Raw genomic sequence first — 17,789 nt, 5'->3', positions numbered from 1 at the left:
AAACCTCTATTTTATTTATTTATTTATTTTTTTAAATTTTTTTAACGTTTATTTATTTTTGAGACAGAGAGAGACAGAGCATGAACGGGGGAGGGGCAGAGAGAGAGGGAGACACAGAATCAGAAGCAGGCTCCAGGCTCTGAGCCATCAGCCCAGAGCCCGACGCGGGGCTTGAACTCACGGACCGTGAGATCGTGACCTGAGCTGAAGTCGGACGCTTAACCGACTGAGCCACCCAGGCGCCCTAAAACCTCTATTTTAAAAGTGAAAGGTTAAATAATGAGGAGCAACTGCAGTCAGTACAGACTGGGTGCTTTAAATACCCTAAACTTTAAAAAATGAACATTCTAGATATATTTAAATGCTTTAAGGGCGCCTGGGTGGCTCAGTTAAAAATCTGACTTTGGCTCAGGTCATGATCTCATGGTTTGCGGGTTCAAGCCCCACGTCAGGCTCTGTGCTGACAGCTCGGAGCCTGGGGCCTGCTTCGGATTCTGCGCCTCCCTCTCTCTCTGCCCTCACCTACTCATACTCTGTCTCTCTCTCTCAAAAATAAACATTAAAAAAATTTTTTTTAATGTTTTAAAGCATTCACGAATCATCTGCACACTTATCCCTCATCGTCAAACTCTTTCATCAAGAGAGGTTTTTGTTTTTGGCTAATGGATAGAAATGAAGGATCTCAAGTGTAATGTTGATGAACTCGCTTATTGGCTCGGGTACAAATTCTTCAGATTTATAACTGAAAATCTCAAAGATTATATAAGCCCAAATCACTTTAGGTAAAACAAATGGTAAAATAAAAATTATTTCAATACATTGGGGCACGTGAGTGCCTTAGTTGGTTAAGGGTATGGCTTCAGTTCAGGTCATATCTCACAGTTTGTGGGTTCAAGCCCCGTGTCGGGCTCTGTGCTGACAGCTCAGAGCCTGGAGCTTGCTTTGGATTCTGTGTGTGTGTCTCTCTCTCTGCCCCTCCCTGCTCGTGCTCTCTCAAAAATGAATAAATGTTAAAAAAAATTATTTCAACATGTTAATTATTTTACTTACCCATCGGAAATCTTTCCCATCAAATTTTCGGGCATTTGTAAATAAAACAGTTCTAGCTGGCATATTAATTCCCATGGCAAAAGTCTCTGTGGCAAATAAGGCCTAAATAAATGAAAAATTTACATGATTAAACATGTACATTAAGCTAAAAAACTAGTTTTGTAATTTTCAAGTACAAACAAAACATTACTTTTCAAAATTAGTTATTAGAGATTGCAAAAATAAGACCACATACTAGTCCCAGATGTGTTTCAGTATTTTAAATATAAAATGATTAAATAGTATCTAAAGTCCCTTGCATCCCAGAAATTTTTTAATTAGGGAAAAGAAAAGTTTTTCCTAAATTCCAGTGGTGCTAACTTGAAGAGGATACTACCGGTCTAATGTACAAAGCATGAGGCTGTAGATTACTTTTCTAAACACAGAAAGTCACATTTCCTGGCTCTCCAACTAATGATACCACAGTTTTGGAGCCATCTTCAGGATCTCTGAGGGGAGAAGAGAGTTACTGGCTAAGTTCACTTTTAAGACTTTACCAACAAAAACTGGACCACACAAAAAACTGTATGGTTTAAGCACACAAAGATGTATACATACAAGTAAAGTCACTGAAGTATTATCAATCTAAATTTTCACCAATAGAAATGAAAATTAAAAAATCTTATTTCATCAACTCAAAAGAATGCCATTCACTTGTTAAAAAGAATGAAAAGCTATGCATATGACAAAATCTAGTAACATGGGTAGTACAATTTTTGTCTAAAATATAAGTCATCAGGTGTCTGGGTGACTCAGTCAGTTAAATGACTCCTCATTTCAGCTCAGGTCGTGATCTCATGATTTGTGAATTCGAGCCCCGCATCAGCCTCTGAACTGACAATGAGGAGCCTCCTTAGAATTCTCTCTCCCTTTCTCTCCCTCCCCAACTAATGCTTCCTCCCTCTTCCTCTCTCTTTCTCTCGCACTGTTTCCCTCTCAAAATAAAGAAATAAAATTAAAGAAAAGTCCTGTATTATTTGTATGTATGTTAATGGGTATTCCTGAGAAGTGAAGGGGAATATGGTCTTCCATTTTTTGCTTTATTTGCAATCGTTCTATTTGACTTTTACCACCACCAACTATCACTTAAATTTTTAAGAAAAGATTCTTTAAAATAAGCCTCAACAATAATCAACAAAAGAACATCAACAGGGCCTTACCAGGACCCAGGTATAAATAGTAACCAATTTTTTATCTAAAATTCCTAAGTTATGTTCTTAAATGTGACTAACTTTTTAAATGTTCTACTAGTGCTGAGATCCTCATAACTCTGATTTTTCAAATTCTAACCTGAACATTAAACATAAAATAACTTATGAGTCATATGCAGGCTTATGACTACATTTTGAATTTGTTTCCCATTTTTAACACCTTATTTTTGGGTACAAACATCAACATAACCTTTAAAATTAAGTTAGACTCCCTGCAGTTTAAAATAGCATATCCTGAAAAACTCTTTTGTAAGTCTACCAGCAATTCTCCTGTCTTTTCTAATTGTTTTAGTCTGTATATAGAAAGGAGTCCACTAAGAATCAATTCCATTTCTGATAATTAAATAGCACCTTCTGAAAAACCCCACACTGTATAGTGTTACCATTTCTTACTTGAATAATAGGAAGAAAAACCAATAAAATTTTACCTATAAACCTGAATGAATTATAACACTATATGTAAAAATCAACTTCAGTATTTAAGTCATTCCACAGGACCTAGTTTAAAAACATATATATGTAAATATTTACTTTTAAACATTTTTTACATATTTTACACATTCATATGTATGTACATATATGTAAAGCTGCCTAGAAACAGTGTTCTAAATAATTCTCAAACTGTTGGGACACCTGGTTGGCTCAGTCAATCGAGCAAGCAGCTCAATCTCAGGGTCGTGAGTCCAAGCCCCATGTTGGGTGTGGAGCCTACTTAAAAATAATAATAATTTTCAAACTGTCCATATGACACAATTCTAAGGCATAATAAATAAAAATAAAATCATACCTTTATCAATCCTTCAGAAAAGAGAATTTCTATAGTTTCTTTCAAAATAGGAAGTAAGCCACCATGGTGAATACCAATTCCCCGCTTCAAAAGAGGAAGTACATGTTCGACCTATGTTTGGAATAATGTTTATTTTTCAATAATGTACAGAAAAGGGACATCAAAAATGTTAAACCGAAGAAAAATGTGTGATCAAGAAAGAAGGCTGTTCAAAGAAATGTTATATAACCTTTTCAGAATAAAAGCCAAAACTAAACCCATATTCCCAGATTATTAAACTCAAAACTCAACATAATTCTGTCCTAGCTTTCCTTAATGTGAATGATATGTTTTAAATAAAATTCATATATGCACTGCTGCCTCATTCAAATTTTCCAGCATCACTTCACCTTGTCCCCAAAAACTAAGTCATAAGGACATTTATATCTGCACAAAATAAACTTAAAAAAATAATAGCCAGCTCCTACTAAAAATAAATAAATAAACACAAGGCATACTCAATATAAATATGTACTTCACCTAAAAACAATTGAATTACTGAAGAATTCATCCTCATTAGCACTTTAACAAATGGCATTACATGTCTACTATTAGAACTATGCTAAGGTAACAAAAATGTATCAAGACATAGCTCAGCCCTCAAATACTAGTAATTCAGGTTGGAAGAGAAATTACAAGAAAATCTTGTAAGTTAAATACTATTTTAAACATCCTACTGCAGTTTTACCATAAATCCCTTATATATCAGAGCAATCATTTATAAGCAGAGTATGACTGACCTCTGAACTTTCTTTTCACAAAACAAAATTTTCATATATTAGGTCATACTACAGGAGTTCTCAGGTTTGGATGCACATCAGAATCACCTGAAGAGCTTCTGAGATTCTAACAACCACAACACACACCAGACCAATGAAACCAGAACTTCTGAGAGGGGCACCTAGTCATAAGTAGATTTTAGAAATTCCAGGCATTTCCAATAGTCAAAAGAGAAGCCACTGGATTAAAAGCAGAGTAGACATTAAATTCCTTGCTAAACACATGATTTTCATTACGTGTTTTGTTTGGTAGTCCTATGAATTAAGAAATTTAGTGACTTGGGGTACATGGGTGGCCCAGTCAGTTGTGTCCTACTCTTGATCTTCAAGCTTAGGTCATCATCTCCTGGTTCCTGAGTTTAAGGCTTGTGTCAGGCTCCTTGCTGACAATGCAGAGCCTGCATGGGATTCTCTCTCTCTCTCTCTCTCTCTGCCCCTCCCCCTAGCACAGGCACTTGCTCTCTCCCTCCCTCCCTCTCTCTGTCTCTAAATAAAATAAAGAAATTTAGTGACTTAAAACTAGCACTAATAATTCTGTAGTATTAGGAACTGAAGCAGTAATTTCCAGACCATGCTAGTTTTTAGTTCCCTTAGGCAGCAAATCTTTCCTACTGTCATCTTTTCAGAAGTGTAAAATAAAAATCAAGGTATTATTTCTGGGTACAATGCAACATATTTAAAGCAGTGCATAAACAGTGCAATATATAGTAACAAAACCAAGAAATGCGAAGTGAAAGTACCCTACCACACTTAATACCCACACTTAGGGACACTAAATCATACCTGAGGGAGTTTTTTATCTTCATCAGACAAGCAGTCAATGGCATTACTGAATACTTCTTCAACCATCTTCTTTTCTTCATCTAAGAAAAAATTCAAAGGTACATAAATATCTAAATGAATCAGTGATACCAAACCTCACACACTGCAAAGAATAAAAATCTATAAAGAATAAAAGAGTATTTAAGGCAGTCAAAAGGGAAAGTGGATAAAAATTACCATTTATTTTTTTTTTATTTATTTTTTTTTTTTTAATTTTTTTTCAACGTTTTTTATTTATTTTTTTTGGGACAGAGAGAGACAGAGCATGAACGGGGGAGGGTCAGAGAGAGAGGGAGACACAGAATCGGAAACAGGCTCCAGGCTCCGAGCCATCAACCCAGAGCCTGACGCGGGGCTCGAACTCACGGACCGCGAGATCGTGACCTGGCTGAAGTCGGACGCTTAACCGACTGCGCCACCCAGGCGCCCCTAAAAATTACCATTTAATAAAATTCATTGCCCTTCAAAATATATCTAACAGAATTTATCCATGAATAAAAGTACTATCTTATAAAAATAACAAAAACTACACTAAGTGCCGTATATCCAATATGTAAGACTAACAATTATAGATGACAGGGACTATTATTATCCACTACTGAGGAAAGTGAGACTAACTCCAAATGATGGAAACTGCTATTAACTGTTAGAGGAGCAATTCCAAAGCATATGCTCTTAACCTTTATACTGCCTTCACATATAGCATCTACTAAATAATAGGAAGCCGATATATATTTGCTCAATTAAATATATGACCCTGCGACATTAAGCAAATTCAGCATTAGCAGTTAGAAGAAAACATTTCTAAGCAGAGCAATTTCTCCATTAAAAAATAAAATATCACTAACTTTAGGAGTTTATGTGGGTTATCTGTTATTATCACTTTGCTTATGGATAAGTAAAAAGATAGCCCTAAAATGCATGGGTTTAGTTCTGTGCCTTGGTAATGAAAGCAATACAAATGACATTTGATTTTGGATGACTGAGGATATTATTCACTCCTCACAATACAAGATTACATATGTAAAAGGATGAAATGAATAATAAATGGGCTGGTATTCAGTATGCTGAATTTTTGGATAGGCTGTGCTACTACCTAGCTGTGTGACTTTGGGTTACATTTACAGATAATATGTGGGAATAATTTATTAATCAAATACAAGTAACTACTTTATTCAAAAGATTATACCACGGTTAAATAAAGGGCAAGCCTTCCTGGTTTGGATTTCCAGAAGAATGAAGCACAATACTTTGTTTTCTTTTTTAACGTTTATTCATTTTTCAGAGACAGAGAGAAGACAGAGTGTGAGCGGGGAGGGGCAGAGAAAGAGACAGAACAGAATCCGAAGCAGGCTCCAGGCTCTGAGCTGTCAGCCCAGAGCCCAACGTGGGGCTCGAACCCATGAACTGTGAGATCATGACCTGAGCCGAAGCTGGACACTTAACCAAATGAGCCAACCAGGCACCCCGAAACCACAGCACTTTCTATATAGAAAGTGATCTGACCAAGAAACCTAACCTTATGTAGTCACACAGAAAATCCCCAAAGCAAAGGAGCTTATGGCAATGAAGTATAAGGGAATATAATTCTAGTATTTTTCAGTAAGGGTCTTTGGATTTTACACAGAGCAATGTACTTTAAACCTCCCAGTAAAAGAAAACAAAAGAAAGGAAAGGAAGGAAAGAATAAAACAAGGTCTTTTTTAAAGATTTTATAAGGTAATGAGTACTTGTTACTGTGACTGTAGGGGGAACTGCATATCCTAGCAATACACAATAGATTAATCACAACATATTGATCTTCTTACTAGAAACAGATATACACTCATTTACACGTAACATTAAAACTATGCTGAAATTACATAGTACCTGTGTTAAAATCTAATTTGGTCATCTGAAGTGCATAGGCTTCACAATCTTTCTTACTAAAGCTGAAAATAATTACAGGTTGAAAATTTCTTTCCATAATCATCTTCACAATCTTGAACACATTTGATGGTCCTGCAAAAAGAGTATATAAACATACGTAAAAATTACCTCCAAATGGATTATAGACCTAAACATAAAGTACATAACTATAAAATTCTTAAAAACTATATAGAAGTAAATTTCCAAGATATGATATTAGGCAAAGCATTCTCAGGTATGATGTATAACAAAAGAAAAAAAAAACATAAACTGGATTTCACCAAAATTAAAAACATTGTTTTGAAGGGGGGAGGGGAAGGGCAGAGAGAAAGAGAGTGAGGAGAGCAAGAAGAGCGAGGAGAGAAAGAGAGAAAGAGAGAAAAAGAGAGAGAGAGAGAGAGAGAGAGAGAGAGAGAGAGAGAGAGAGAGAATATGAATCCCAAGCAGGCTCCACAAGGTCAGTGTGGAGCCCGACGTGGGGCTCAAACTCACAAACCATGAGATTATGACCTAAGTGGAAATCAAAAGTCAGACGCTTAACCAACTGAGCCACCCAGGGGCCCCAAAAGACACCAACAAAAAGTGAAAAGACCACATTACCACAGAATGGGAAAATATAGATAAGGGTCTACTATCCAGAGTATACAAAGAATCCTTATAGCTCAACAACAAGACAATTTCATTTTTAAACTGGCAAAAGATTTTGAGTATTTCTCCAAATAAGATATACAAATAGCCAATAGGCACATGAAAAGATAAATGAACACCACATTAGCCATGAGACAAATGTAAATCAAAACCACCCTCAGATACCACTTTATTCCATTAGGATGACTATATTCACATAGATTACAGTAAATACTAGCAGGGATATGGAGGAAATAGAAACTTCAGACCCTTCTGAAGCATGTAAAATGGAGCTGCCACTTTGGAAAATAATCTAGCAGTTATTCAAAAATTTAAACATATGAAATACCATATGACTCAACAATTCCACTGCTAGGTATATGCTCAATGAGAAAAGAAAACGTATGCTTACATAAAAACTTACAGAACACAAATATTTACAGCACTATTCACAATAAGCAATAAAGAGAAATAACCCAAATGTTCAACAACTGATAACAAATAAATAAAATGTGGCATATTCATATAATGAAATGTCGTTTGACTGTAAAAGGAATGAAGTACTGACATATGCTATAGAATGAATGAACCTTGAAAACAAGCTAAGTGAAAGAAGAAGCTGCAAAAAAACACACAAATTGTGATTCTAGTTACATAAAATGTTCAAAAAGGAAAAAAGAAATAGAAGGTAGATTAGGGACTGCCTAAGGCCGAGGGGTGCGGGAAGAGGTGAGGAAAAATGAGGAATACTTGCTAATGGATACAGGGTTTCCTTCTGAGTTAATGAAAATGTTCTGGAATTAGATAGTACCTGCACAAGTTTGTGAATATACTAAAATACACTGAGTTGTACACTTAAAAAAGGTGATTTTTATGGTATATGAATTATATCTTAAAAAAAAAACTATGTTAATGATTGCATAATTCTGTTAATATACCAGTAACCATTAAATTGTACATTTTAATGGATGAAATGTATAGTATGTGAATTATATCTCAATTAATGTCATATAGGAAAAAGAGATGAACCTTTATCCAATTTTATCATTTACTATCTAGATCTTTATCCAGCTTCCTGAGGGAAAAAAGTTAACAAAATTTCAAATTACCTTTTGTTCCTCCTTTTCGCCCCTTCTGATCTCCTTTTGCCAAATCACCAGCATCTCGAAGTACTTGCATTGCAGTATTAAAATTATCTTCTCTGAAGTCACCCTGGAATCAAATATTTTTCTACATTACTTCAGTAAGATTTAACCAAAATCCAAACATTTTTCATACCTCCAAACAAACCTTCCTCAAAATAAAAATAATTTAATACGATAATGATAACAAAGGTCACTAAAAGAGTTAAAACATGTTGTACAGGGACACTGGGTGGCTCACTCAGTTAAGCATCTGACCCTTGATTTCAGCTCAGGTCATGATCTCACTGTCATGAGATGAGCCCCCTGTGGGCAATGACCCTGGAGCCTGCTTGGGATTCACTTTCTCCCTCTCTGCCCCTCTCGTGCTCACAGGCGTGCTTTCTCAAAAATAAACAAACATTAAAAAAATTGTAAAACAAAAAATACAAAATAAAGTTGTGCGTAAGGTACAATAAAAGGTGATAAAGAGGTACTAAAAGGGGGTAAAGCAAAACATAACATATCTGAAACACATCCTAAATCCCTATTCTCCAGGCATTTTAAAATACCGGGAAAGAAGAAAAATCTTAATTCATGCACAAGAGAAACAGAGAACCAAACACAAGTCTTAAATATAATTTTTGAAATAGAAGTACACACAAACCCAACAATTCTGGACTATAAAACTACTTACGAAAGAAAAAATGAACTTCTATCCTGACACTACAGATTAAGAATCACCATTACTCCCTTACATTTTCATCAACCACAAGGTGCAGGCCATCTCCCCCTGCTGGAAAAATGTAGTGCTGCAATGGTGTAGGCCGATAATCTGTGTAAATTACATGACAAGGCTGTAAAAACAATGAAAAACAATTAGGCACATAATATTTAATTTCTTCAAAATAATACTGTGTATTTGATCTAAGTAAAAGACCTTGGGGAAATACACTTTTGAATTCAACACCCCAAAAAGAGAAAAACTAAAAATTTTTAAAACAAGGCAAGAGAAAAATGTGGAAAAATCAGCTCTCAAATGACATTACCATCTATTCAATTTTATCAATACCCTAATTAGGGCCAGATATATGATTTGAGTTTCAATAAAGACCTTGGATTCATACCCTAGACTTGTGATACTAAAATTAAAGAAGATGCTGTTACTACACTGCAGTGGTATGGTGAAACAGAATGCTCCCTGAGGTAAATGGGACTTGTCTGACCCAGAGTGAGTTTTCAAAGCTTTACTAAATCAGCAGGTTGAAGATCCACTAGGTTTCTATTGTACAGAAGCAACATAGGTGTTAGAAAAACACAATTAGAGACCTTATGAACAGATAATACTTTGTAAGAATATTGGTACAAAGGAAAAATGAGGGCAGGAAAACAAAACCAAGAATAAATTTAGTACACATAAACAAATGTTTGCCATAAGGCCCTATACTGCTGCAAAAGTTGGACCACAAAAGCAAAAGGAAAACATGTGACTGTGTTCACAGAAAAATCATATCACATGCTCAGGAAATGCCCAGCTTTTTCCTGGTACTGAGGTCTTAGAGGAAATTCTCTTCTCAGAGGGCTCACTCTATGAATAAATGCATTAGTTTCCAAACCTGGCAGACCACCAGGATCAACTTGGGAGCTTTTAAAAGTCAGAGCTCCCAAGACCCTACTCCAGGAGATGCTGACATATTGGGTTTAAGATGGCACTCAGAAATACAAACTTAAGGGGCACCTGGGTGGCCCAGCTGGTTAAGCTTCCAACTCTTGGTTTCAGCTCAGGTCATGGTATCACGGTTTTGTGAGTTTAAGCCCTGTGCTGGGCTCTGTGCTGACAGCGCAGAGCCTGCTTGGGATTCTCTCTCCCCACCTTCCCATCTCTCTCTGCCCCTCCCCCACTCATGCTCTGTCTCTCTCAAAATAAATAAATAAATTTAAAAAAAAATACACACTTGTAAAAAGCTAGTCAGTTGATTCTGATGAGCTTGCTTGACTTGAGAAGTAATTTCACATTAAAAGGTTTTCTTAATTCTAGGGCAGTATCAAGAACAAAGTATATAAGATAGCAATCACAACTTAACATTTTAAGTATTGAAGACTTCAAAAAACAAAGAAAATACCTGTTTATGTAAATGGCAAATCCATTCAGCAAACTGTCGGGCATTTGGAATAGTAGCCGAAAGAAAGACATAGTGGACATTGTCAGGAAGCAAAATAATAGTTTCTTCCCATACAACACCACGCTCTGAAAAAAAAAAAACAAATATACCTTGGAATTCAGAGTCACTTTATTGGTAAGTAATCTAAAATTATCTTATCCCAAGCTCATTAATTAGAAATGCAGATCACTTTACACAAATATTTTTAGCTACAAATCCCTACTGAAAACTACTATGGTTCTTACTGTGAATTTACCCAGTAGAAAAGTGGGAGACTAAATCACTAAAAGCACAATGTACTCTACAATTACAGCCTCTGGAGTAGCTCCAGACTGAAACTTCTCACACAGCATAAGAGTCCCATGACAATGGAAACAGTATTTCCATTTCATTTTGAGAAAACAAAGTTAATAACTTTTAGAAAAGTTATACAGCAACAAATTTCAAAGACACACTGTTACTTTACTCTAAGGCAACTTTCATCCAAATTACCCTCATGATCTCTAGATATGAAAGATTTAATGAGCAGTAAAATCATGTCAGTTTTTATTTAAATGGAAAAAAGAATCAGTGTGAGAATTTTCCTCTAAAATAAATGTATCAATACAGGATTCAGAATTTTATTAAAAAAAATTTTTTTTAATGTTTATTATTTTTCAGAGACAGACAGAGTAAGCAGGGGAGGGGTAGAAAGAGAGGGAGACACAGAATTGGAAGCCGACTCTAGGCTCTGAGTTGTCAGCACAGAGCCCAACGCAGGGCTCAAACTCACGGACTATGAGATCATGACCTGAGCTGAAGTCAGCCACTCAAATGACTGAGCCACCCAGGCACCCCCAGGATTCAGAATTTTAAAACCAAAACAGACCTATTCAAAACCTACTTTTATGAATTTGTTACTTCTACTACAAATACAGGTTAACTCAGTATTTTAGTTTAAATAAAAACTGAATTTTACTTTAATTGTGTACATACTAAATATTTAACTTTTAAAAGTAACCATTAGCCCTCCCAGCTCCACTCAAAAGTCCAAGTATACCTACTAGTCCTTACAATAGTGTAATAGTTCAAGTAAAGGGATAATTATAATTTTTTCTCATTTTTATTTCATAATCCTTAGTATTTTTTTTTACCATAACCATGCATTTCTTAGTTTTTAAAAACTAAAATAGTAACGAAAAATCAAGAAAGTTAACTCTGTAGGCTAAAAGTTTTAAAAATTCTTTAACAGTTATTTTGGAGCATTGTCTATTAAAAACAAACTAGTTTTAATTCCAATTGTTTTGTAAGAATTTGCATTTTTTCTTACCTGATTACTATTTAAGAAACTAAAGTTAAATGAGATCCTATCTGAAGTATTATATCATGTTTCTCACAATGTACTGGAAAATCTATTAGAACTCTAGCCACATGAAAATTCAAAGCAAAATTTAACTAGTTCTTCAAAATTCCTAATGCCCTTCTTAAGGAAAATACATGGCACACATCTCAACATGGCAGAATATACCTGAATCTCTCATGTAATGAATTTCATCAAATATGACCCAAGCAACTTCTCGCATAACTTCAGAACCTCTGTACAGCATACTTCTCAAAATCTAAAAAAAATATAAATGATTTCACAAAATTGTGACACAAGTTCTTTCTAACAAGAAATTTTAGAAATGCTTTTTTAATAGAAGTATTAAAATAATTTTAGGAGATTACATCTTAAATACATTTCATAAATCAAATAATATTCCTTCTCTCATAAAACCAAAATAAATGGCTTTTCAATAGTTAGTAATCAGGTACAATCCATGGAGAGAATTATCACTCCTATTTCCATATATCTCAAGTATGAAGCCACTTCATTGTACATACAACACTCATCACAAGATCCACACTATGTAGCATATGAGAGTAACTTAAAATTATCTTCTATCCAACACATGGTACCTTATGCTGTTTACTGATTTTTTCTACTTCATCTCACAACATGGATGCTCTCTGGCAACCAGTATCCTGATTTTTGAGTTAAAGAAAATCTTCCACACATGGGAAAAAGTTTTGAGAGTGGAAACTTACTTTGGGAACCAAAATGAAAAGTGAGCAATGTTTTTGGTTGACTCTGCAGACCAGAAGCTAATTTACACTCTGTTGTACCATGTCCTTATAAAATGCAGGGATATAAATCAAGTACGTATGAAATTACTTGGTATAGCAAAGATAACTGATTGTATTCAAAACATAAGATATAAACATATAGGTTTTAAGTAAAACTTAACTGCTATTATGGGAGGAAACTAAACTGGGCATTTTAAAAGAACTTATTTATGTATTTGTATCAACACTAAGATACAAAAATAAAAAGTGGAAGGAAAAGCCACTACTTATATGAAACTATGTATACAAAACTCTATTTTCTTTTTATTTAACGTTTATTTTTTGAGAGAGAGCACACACACACAGGTAAGAGCGGGGGAGGGGCAGAGAGAGACTCCTAAGCAGATCCTCACTGTCAGCACAGAACCCCATGAGGGGTTGGACCTCACAATGAGATCATGACCTGAACCGAAATCAAGAGTCTTGAGGCTTAACCGAATGAGCCACCCAGGTGCCCCTCACCAAATATTTTTAAAGACTTATTGTCAGTGACATGAAAACAAATTGACGGGATTACCCGGGGAGCTCAGTCAGTTAAGTGTCTGCCTCTTGATTACAGCTCAGGTCATGATCTCACGTTTGTGAGATCAAGCCACACCACTGGCTCTGTGCTGAGTGTGGAGCCTGCTTAATTCTCTCCCTCCCTCTCTCTCCGCCCCTCCCCTGCTTGCGAGTGCACTCTCTCTCAAAAAATAACGTTTTTTAATTAAAAATAAAAATATTTGGTGAAAAAAATCTATATCATATGACAAATAATAGAAATATTAAAATTTACAACTAAATTTATGTAATTACTAAAAATAGACCTTTAAGATGAACTTTTTTCCCTGTCAAGTAAATCTCAGAAAATAAAGCATTACATTTTGTTTATATAGAGCAAGTAAAAACGCATTAGGTGTACTAAGTGAATAAATACATTAATTAAATTTAAAAGGAAAGACTGGATGAGGCACCATATAAATTACCTCTGTGGTCATAACAAGACAAGATGCTGTAGGATTAATAGTAACATCTCCGGTCATCAAACCAACATCTTGAAACTCTTCATACATTTCTCGGTATTTCTGGTTACTCAGAGCCTTAATTGGGCTAGTGAATATTACACGCTGTTTTTCCCTTAAGGCCAATGCAATGGCATACCTAGAAATGGGAAAGCAAATAAGAATCAAGTATTTACAAAACCTTTTCTTTAAAGTATGTAATTTAAAAATTCTGTTAATATATAAATTGTCACAACTTCCCCTAATTACTTATTTTCAATGGACTTGGCAGAACATGAGTATCTTGTTCTAATCACTACTGACAAACTATTAAAATAATAATTATAATAAATCTGAAATGTAGTGGTCTAACCAAACAAGAATATTTAACTCTGGTCTCTTGGAGTTAATGTAACTTAATTATTAATACCAAAAGATTACTAATGGTTACCCTATTTCTTCCAAGTAAAACACTTTTGGTTCTATAAATGAGCCTCCAAAAGTTGAGAGCCTCTGCCTGTCTGTTTATACACACATAGAGCATAAACAATTACTGAACATTGGAAAATGAGCTTTGCTCTTTTGAGTTTCAAAAATAAGTTCATCCATATGTATTCATTCCCACATGTAATAGATACCAAATCAGTCCTTGCCTGGAATTATGGTAGGTCTAATTATGGAAAAGTTCCTCCATAGCTATTAACAAAATGCAATAAAGTAGTTTTGGTTTTCTAAAGAAAATTTAATTAAGTATGTAAATATAGACCATGATGACTAAAGTTAGCATTGTGGTAGAGTCTTCCTGTTTAAAACACAGTCTGGCCCACAAAAGGCTTATAACCTATTTGAGGAAATAATAATATCACAACCATATAACCATATTTCTCGAATAGTTAGACAAAAAATTAAAAGCTGTCCAAACATGATCAAACACAAACTTTGGGAAAGATATGAAAGAAAAAAGGATATAGAGATGCTACAATATATTATCTAAAATGTCCACTTTCGAACAAAACATTAGAAGATAAAAGAAACAGGGAAGTATGATCCATCCTTAGGGAAAAAAGCAGTCATGAGAAACTAATTCTCAGTGGGCCCAGATATTGGACTTAGCAGACACAGACTTCAAAGCAGCTATCAGAAACAAGTCCAAAAAATGGAAGGAAGCCATATTCTAAGAATTAAAGGAAATAGAGGGTAATTATTCAATAAACAGGCCATCTGAACAGAGAGATATTGTGTTTATACTTATACATAAATGAAAACCCTACAGGTGAAAAGTATAATAACTGAAATGAAGAATTCACTAGATGGGTTCAAGAGCAGATTTGAGATGACAGAACAAAGTATCAGTAAATATGAAGATAGATCAACAAAAATTATCAAATCTAAAGAAAGGAAAAAAGAGACAACCTCAGTGTCCCAGTGGAAGTTTCAAAGTGAGGAAAAAGAAAAAACTATGTGAAAAAATAACAGTGAGAAACTTCCTAAATTTGTTTTAAAAAGAAATATATTAATCTACAGATTTGACATATACAATAAACCCAAGCAGGAAAAATGAAAAAGAATCACACCTAGAAACATTATCAAACTGAATGACAAAGACAAAGCAGTAAGAAAAAAACAATGGAAAAAATTAAAAGACCCAAATCAAACTCGTAGAGATGAAAAATCCATTGTGTGATTTGAAATACACTGGATAGAATTAAAATCAGATTAGACATGGCGGAAAAAAAGATGATTAAACCTGAAGACCTAACAAGAAAAGCTGTCCAAAGTGAAAAACACAGAATAAACTCCAAAAAACTCCAAAAAACCCACAGTAAGTGGGCTGTGAGACAACTTAAAGAGGCATGATACAAGTTTAAGTGAAGATCCCAAGGAAAAAGGAGGAAGGGGAATGTTTGAAATAAAAAATTGCTGAAATTATCCCAAATTTGATGAAAACTATAATAAACCTACAGATCTGAGAAGCCCAACAAACTCAAGCACAAGAAACATGAGAAGAGCTATGTAAAGTCACATCATAATCAAACTGCTCCAAGACAGTGATGAAAATTAACAACAGCCAAACATTCCATCAAAACAATATGCAGGAGGAGGAAAATATGGACCTATAACGCAGGGAAAAGTCAATCAAAACAGATTAGAAGTAACACAAATGAAAAAAGCAGTAACAAAGACATTTAAACAGCTTGTAAACAGTATTCCATATGTTCAAGAAGCTAAAAAAAGTTAAGTAGTAAGACAAATGGGAAATAAAACAAAAAACAAAAAAAAACACCACACATAAAAATAAACTTCCAGCAAGGAAAATCTGAGCTAATAACAAATAACAACATCTGAGATAAAAATACGTGGAATGGGATTAATGACATATTAGACAATGCAGAAGCAAAGATTAATGAATTGGAAGATACAGCATTAGAACAGGCCCAAAATGAACACAGTATCAATGAATCATGAGGCAACTTTAAGTAGCCCAATGTAATAGTAATCAGAGACCTTAAAGAAGAGAAGCCAGAGGCAACATGGAAAAACAAACCCAAAGTCCAAGAAACATGAAAAAAACTACATCAAGCCTCCTCATAAATTGGTTAAGGGGTGACTGGGTGGGTCAGTGGGCTGAGTGCCTAATTTTGATTTCTGCTTAGGTCATGATCCCAGGGTCATGGGATGGAGCACGGCTCCAAACTGAGCATGGAACCTGCTTATGATTCTCTCTCGCCATCTGCCCCTCTCCCCAGAGCTCATGCTCTCCTCTCTCTCTCTCTCTAAAAATAAATAAACTGGTTAAAACCCTGATAAAGATAAAATCTTAATTAAAAGTAGCCAAGAAAAAAACGATACATTATCTGCAGAGGAACAAGGTAAGGATGACAGGGATTTCCTGTCATAAACTATGCAAGTCAAAAAATACTCTTAGAGGAATTAGAATTCTTTATTGACTGCAAGTATCTGTCAAAAATGAAGGCAAAGTAAAAGATGTTTTAGATATACAAAAGGTGGAAGAGTGGCACCTGGTTGGCTCAGATGGAGGACCATGCAACTCTAGTATCTTGCAGTTGGGCGTCTGAGCCCCACATTGGATGGAGAGATTACTTAAAAATAAAATCTTTACCAAAAGAAAGAAAAAATTAAAAGAATTTTTCATCAAGAGATTTGTGCTACCATTAAATGTAAAAGTGTTTCTTTAAGAAGAAGAAAAATGACGCTGTTCAGACAGCATCAGTTTAGCAGACTAATCTGTAAAAAAAACAGTTAACGTTACCCTGATACCAAAACCAAAAAAAGATACCACAATAAAACTACAGACCAAAATCCTTCATGAACATAAGCAAAAATGCTTACCACAATTTAAGCAAATCTAATCCAATAATGTATCTACCAACATGAATTTTGGGGGGATTCCTAGACCCAATTCAAACATGGGAGAGGGTCCCCCACTCACAACACCAACCAATTCTCAGGCACTAGCAGGGTGTCTGAGAATTCAACTAAATTCTGACACTCCCCAGAGACAGCCTCAGATTCTACATATTAAGGGCTCAGTTAACACTGTCCTCCAGCCCCCACTTCAGATGCCAGTAGCAAGCTCCAGGCCAGATACCTGTGCTTTTGACCAAGTGATTTCAGATAGAGGGTTCCAACAACTTCCTCCTTGGTTCAGATTAATTTGCTGGAGCAGTTCACAGAGCTCGGTAAATATACTAATTATATTTGCCATTATATTAAAGGATACAAATCAACAACCAGATGAAGAAATACACAGGGCAAGGTATGGGGAAAGGATGAAGATCTCCCAATGCCCTTCCTATCCAGGTGTGCACTATTCTGGAACATCTGTTCCCAGAACATCTGCACATGTTCACCAACCTGGAACCTCACTAACCTGAGTCCTTTTGGGTTTATGGAAGCTTCACATCACAGTCACGACTAAATCATTGGTCAGTGGCTGATTTAACCCTCAGCCCTCTTCCCTCTATTCTACAGGGATCATATAGCTGATTCTCCTGGCAACCAGTCCATCCAAAGTCAACTCATTAAAACCTAACAAAAGACCTTTATTGCTCTTATCACATGAAATTCCAAGGGTTTTAGAAGTCTTGACCCAGGAAC

At 35.2% G+C, this 17,789-nt stretch overlaps 1 protein-coding gene across 2 annotated transcripts in view; it reads right to left on the bottom strand.

The window, feature by feature from the left end:
* Positions 1 to 17,789, bottom strand: part of MTREX (Mtr4 exosome RNA helicase) — a 107,084-nt gene that overhangs the window by 73,039 nt on the left and 16,256 nt on the right. For both annotated transcript variants that reach the window (XM_042938861.1, XM_042938871.1), the window contains exons 6-14: positions 13,656 to 13,830; positions 12,053 to 12,143; positions 10,507 to 10,631; positions 9,142 to 9,240; positions 8,372 to 8,474; positions 6,597 to 6,728; positions 4,689 to 4,768; positions 3,088 to 3,198; positions 1,051 to 1,152 (exon numbers count right to left, since the gene is read on the bottom strand). In XM_042938861.1, coding sequence (XP_042794795.1) covers positions 1,051 to 1,152; positions 3,088 to 3,198; positions 4,689 to 4,768; positions 6,597 to 6,728; positions 8,372 to 8,474; positions 9,142 to 9,240; positions 10,507 to 10,631; positions 12,053 to 12,143; positions 13,656 to 13,830 — 1,018 coding nt within the window. The remainder of the gene's footprint in view (positions 1 to 1,050; positions 1,153 to 3,087; positions 3,199 to 4,688; positions 4,769 to 6,596; positions 6,729 to 8,371; positions 8,475 to 9,141; positions 9,241 to 10,506; positions 10,632 to 12,052; positions 12,144 to 13,655; positions 13,831 to 17,789) is intronic.

This window comes from Panthera leo, chromosome A1 (assembly GCF_018350215.1).
Source record: "Panthera leo isolate Ple1 chromosome A1, P.leo_Ple1_pat1.1, whole genome shotgun sequence".
In the NCBI taxonomy this organism is placed as follows: domain Eukaryota; kingdom Metazoa; phylum Chordata; class Mammalia; order Carnivora; family Felidae; genus Panthera; species Panthera leo.
The sequence above is the reverse complement of the archived record's forward strand: the minus strand, read 5'-3'. Positions and strand labels throughout refer to the sequence as shown.